The 4,915-nt window shown below is 43.7% G+C and overlaps 1 protein-coding gene across 2 annotated transcripts in view; it reads left to right on the top strand.

Moving 5' to 3' along the window:
* Positions 1 to 4,915, top strand: part of GRK5 (G protein-coupled receptor kinase 5) — a gene marked incomplete at its 5' end in the record, with an annotated part of 275,319 nt that continues 270,404 nt past the window's right edge. For both annotated transcript variants that reach the window (XR_003551409.1, XM_006160398.3), the window contains 1 exon segment: positions 1 to 88. Coding sequence is in view for 1 of the 2 variants with exons in the window: in XM_006160398.3 (XP_006160460.1) it covers positions 37 to 88 (52 nt within the window).

Here is a 4,915-nt window from a genome sequence, read left to right as displayed (position 1 = left end):
CCGCCGGCCGGCTCCCTCGCTGACCGCCGACTGTCAATGGAGCTGGAAAACATCGTGGCCAACACGGTCTTGCTGAAAGCCAGGGAAGGTAAGAGGCAGGGCTGGTGCGTGCCTGGCGCACTCGCCGCGGGCCGGGGTGCGGGTGTCGGGCGGCGTGTGGGCTGGGGCTGTGCGAGTGCTGGATGCCCGCAGTGAGTTGCTCGTGAGAAGGACACCTCCGAGAGCTGCTCTGCAAACGCTTAGGCTTCCTGCCCTTGGGCTCAGAGAATGTGGACTTGGGCAGAGAAGGTTGCAAGGATTGGGATGCTAAAATGTCCCCTAGTTTCCGCTCTAACCCTACAGACCGTGCCGTCTCGGCAGCTGTTGAAAGGTCAGTTGGAAAAGCACTCATTCGGGGAAAGACGGACAAACGTGCAAATAAAATTGTTTTTCGAGTCAGAACGGGATGGTTCTGTAAGTCTAATTGGTGTGCGTGTTGGGGGGTGGGGTGGTGGAATTAGCAGAAGCCAAGACTTTGCCTGCGCAGACTGAGTTGATAGAGACTATTGCTGGAAACCATCCACTGGGAATGTTTCTTGAGGAAATCCCGTCGTGTGGAAGGAAGCCTTTTAAAGGCAAAGCAAGATGTTGAGGAATTAGCCTGTTGGTAGAATAAAGGCAGAATAGTTTTACAAATCATCTGGATGCTAATTCAGGATTTTAGGTGTAATTTTGATTTGTGTGTGATAACTGAACCGGTTTGATTTTGGGCTCTGCTACCAAAAGGAAGCTAAGTGTGCCGGTGTTTAGATGCTTGTTGGATGCAATTCATTAGATTTCCTGCATTTAGCTGGCAGGAAATATCGTCCCAACAGAATGGGTAGGATCCTAAGTCAAACCTATAAACACATATTTTGACTCTCCCTTGAGATGGAAAAAAAGGGGGAAAAATGGCCCGGAAACTTACATGCTTCCCCAAATGATTGCATTGTGAGCATGTAAACATACATATTTAGGAATACCTGGAATTTATGTCACATCTCTTTGGGCAAGATTTGAGCTCTGGTGTATAGGCTTTTTATAAAAGGGGAAGTGGTTTTCCCCTTTCATGGGAGGATGCTTTATTTGATAGCAAGGTAGAAGACAAAGTAAGGTCTTGACTTTAGAAGTAGTCCGCGAAAATGCCTACCTACTTCTTAATATTTCCATTCACCCACTTTGATGAATGAAGGATGAATTTCTGGCCAGCCATAAAACGATTTGTGTTTGTCCAGCCCGTTCCATCACCTTGTGGCCAGTACATGCTGTGCGGTGAAGCTGATGCACAAACTACCGTGGGCTGGCTTTCAGCAACTCAGCCCAGCGCTCGTGTCGTACTTTCGTCGTCACTTGTCGCCCTAAAGCAGCCACCCGGAAGGTTTGCTTTTGAAAATCCCAGCAGAGTTTAAAATGTGTGAATATATCTGTCCCCCACCCCCTCCCCGTATTGCTCAGCTTTGGTGGGAACAGATTTTTAGGAGGGGCTGTTACTTCGTGACTTAAGATTCTAAGGCCTGAATTTTTTCTTTTCCTCTAAGCTGACATTTTTAGCGAATTGGATCATGGTGGGGACTGTCCTCTGGGCTGGGCAGTGGGTCCGAAGAAGAAAACACAGCCCCACTCCTTGTAGCTTTGCAGCAGGCCACCTAGTGGTGGTTGTACCGTTGTACATCTCAGAGTTCAGGAACTGGGAAAGTTTTCACCTTCATCCCCCAGGCTGAAATTTTCTTGGGGACGCGAGGTGGTGGAAGTCACTGAGTGTGATGGAGGCCTTGCAGATTTTGCTGCTTCCTCTTGTTGCCCCGGGAGTCTGCTCCCCAGATTTTGCTGCTCTAGACATTTGTTTGCCTGAGGGATGTATTTAATTGTTTTAAAAAAAATTTTGCTTTTTTTTTTTTTTTTTGGAGAGGTTTTTTGCTACAGGCCGCGTGTGCTCGCCAGACAGACAGAGAGAGACATAGAGACAGAAAGTGAGAAATCACCCCCCAGGAGGGATGGTCATGCTGCAATCCCTTCTCCTCCATTCTCCTCTTGGGATCTTGGGCATGCATGCACAGGCGCCCGGCGTGAGTTTTAAGCCACCGGGTCCAGGACACGAACCGCGGTCGACTACATGGGAGTCTAGCGACATAGCCATTACGCTAACTGCTGGTTCCCAAAAAATATTTTGCTTTGAGTGGGCAAAGTAATATCAATCTCCCTGTTCCCAATTTGTTGTTGCAAGGTTTTTTTTTTTTTTTTTTTTCTTTTCTTCTCACTGAAGTGAATTTACCATCTGATATGTTTGCTTGTCAGGATAAGAGATTGTTTTTTTTTTTCCCCCAGAGACTTAGAGAAGAGTGTTGCAGGCTAGAAGCTTGTGTGGAATGGCAACTCCCATTGGGGCAGAATTACAGTGATTAAAAGTGTTCAAGAATGTGCCTTTCACTTTTCCTTTTAAAGTCTTTTTCGATTACACCGTGCGAGTTTGGTAGTTATCTCATGATAGGAAAATAACTCTTGATGATGCCTCTGAAATGAAGAGATTTTGCTTGTAAGGAGCTGGGAGAGACCGACACATGAATGAGAAAATTAATCACATAGATGGAAACTTCATTTCAAAATTTGCATTTCTTCTCTTATGACTAGAGAGAATCTATGATGTTAAATGTTCCTACTTTCTTTTGACTGGACCGTTATTAAACATCAGAGCCCATATAGCCTAATTAGTGTGGATTTTTTTTTTTTTTTTTTTTGGTAGAGGTTTTTGCCTTAATGCATGTGGGCATGCAGGAGGGAGGGAGGAAAGGAGAGAGAGAGACATTGAGAGGGAAACTGAGAAATTACCCAAGGGGGGATGGCCACACTGCAGTCCCTTCTCCATTATCTTCCTGGGATCTCGGGCATGCACTCCTGCACACCCAGCATGAGTTTCAAGCCAGGGAGAGTCTAGGACTCTAACCGTGGCCTGCCATGTGGGAGTCCAGCGAGGTAACTGCTACACTATCTGCTGGTCCCACTGTGGAAGCTTTTAGAAATAAAATTGATCTACTTCTCTCTTCTCTGTTCTCATATACTTGAAATCATTCTACTAAATTTAGTACTTCTCCAAATAACTACGTTATTCAAATATTCAGAAATGAAAATTTCAGTGAGTTTAGTAAAATATCTGACATAAATTTTGTAGTACATACTTTTTTTAGTACTTTTTTTTGGAGGGTAGGGGTTTTTGCTATAGGGCGCGTGTGCTCACCAGAAAGACAGAGAGAGACAGAGAGGCAAAAAGTGAGAAATCACCCCCCAGGGGGGATGGTCACGCCGTAATCCCTTCTCCTCCATTCTCCTTTCCAGATCTTGGGCACGCACGCACACGCGCCCGGCATGAGCTTCAGCCACCGGGTCCGGGACTCAAACTGCAGTCCAACTACATGGGAATCCAGCAACATAGCCATCCATTATGCCATCTGCTGGTCCTATGTTGTCCGATATGCTGTTTTTTTTTTTTTTTTTTTTAAGAGAGATTTTTACAATGGGGCGTGTCCCTGCTTGCTGGAGAGACAGAGACAGACAGACAGAAAGCAAGAAATCACCCCCCAGAGCAGATGGCTACTCTGTAGTCCCCTATCCTCCGTTATCCTCTTGGGATCATGAGCATACCTGCACATGCACCCAGCATGAGGTTTAAGTCACTGGGTCTGGAACGCAAACCCTGGTCAACTATATGGGAGTCCAGTGATGTGACCATTACACCATCAGCTGGGCCCAGTACATCAATTTTAAAATGTTTAAAAATACTTTTTACTTAGAGATGCAAGTAAGTGGTTATAGATAAGTATAATTGGGGAGTATGAAATTTGATTTAGTTCACTTAACAAAATACATTGTAAATTATTTAAAATGTGGCTTTCAAGTAAAAGTCACATTTGTTGCAAACAATAGAGAAGCAGACCTTGAAGAAAAACAGACACACTTTGCATATGCTGTAATTTGTAGTTGTCCATGTTGGTGGGTAACTCTGGGGCCCATCTTTTGTTTTTATTATGCATTCTTAAAGGCAGATGGCTTCAAAATTCATTGTACATTCCAATTTTTACCATAATAAAACATGTAGACAGACAACATTAATGTAGCAATAAAGTAGAAAGTGAGTGCATTAGGGTAAAAAACGATTCAGTGTTTTAGTAATCAGAAAATACAGTACTCAAGTCGCTCCTTTGTGACAATTGTTTTGAAATGAGAAAAAAAAAATAGAGAACTGGATTCAAAATGTTAAACTACTGAAATGTATTTTATGGGACTGTTTATTTGTCCAGGTCTCATGAGAAAACATCCACTTGATCACTCTTAGGAACTTTATTCTCCTGAAAAGTAGTTAAGGAAGAAAAGAAGGAAGTGGAGACTGAATTCATGCCAGTTTATGGAAATGAGCTAAGTGATTAAGCATTTAATGAAAATGAGACCCAGACAAACGCTATCTATTTACATTTCAGAATCTCAGAAAGTTGGCAAGCCAGCGAGGGTTGAAATAATAGTAGTGAGAGTGTTTGCAGAGTGCCTTTTATGTATTTCTTTTTGGTTTTATTGTTGCAGGAGAAGGTGTTTGTGTTTGGCCATATTCTGAATCTATTGCTCCTCACTTCCGAGCGAGCAGTCGGGAGGAGCAGTTTTGCGAGGTCCTATCTTTCCTTTCTTCACAGGCCAGCAGTAGCCATATCTGATCAATACGGACATCAGAAGGAGTATTGATCACATTTTCTTGAGCTTTATACTAGCAAACACTGAGTACGGGAACTGAGACTGTCATGCTTTAGCCAATCATCACAATTGCCGAAAACCAAATGTGAAAGATCTATTTTCTCAGAGAACTGACTTGTTGGCCTAGATCTTCCCAAAGATCAAGATTAGGGACCTAGGGAAA

The sequence above is a fragment of the Tupaia chinensis genome, unplaced genomic scaffold (assembly GCF_000334495.1).
Source record: "Tupaia chinensis unplaced genomic scaffold, TupChi_1.0 Scaffold000683_1, whole genome shotgun sequence".
Classification (NCBI taxonomy): Eukaryota; Metazoa; Chordata; class Mammalia; order Scandentia; family Tupaiidae; genus Tupaia; species Tupaia belangeri.
This window is presented reverse-complemented; position numbering and strand designations above follow the sequence as displayed.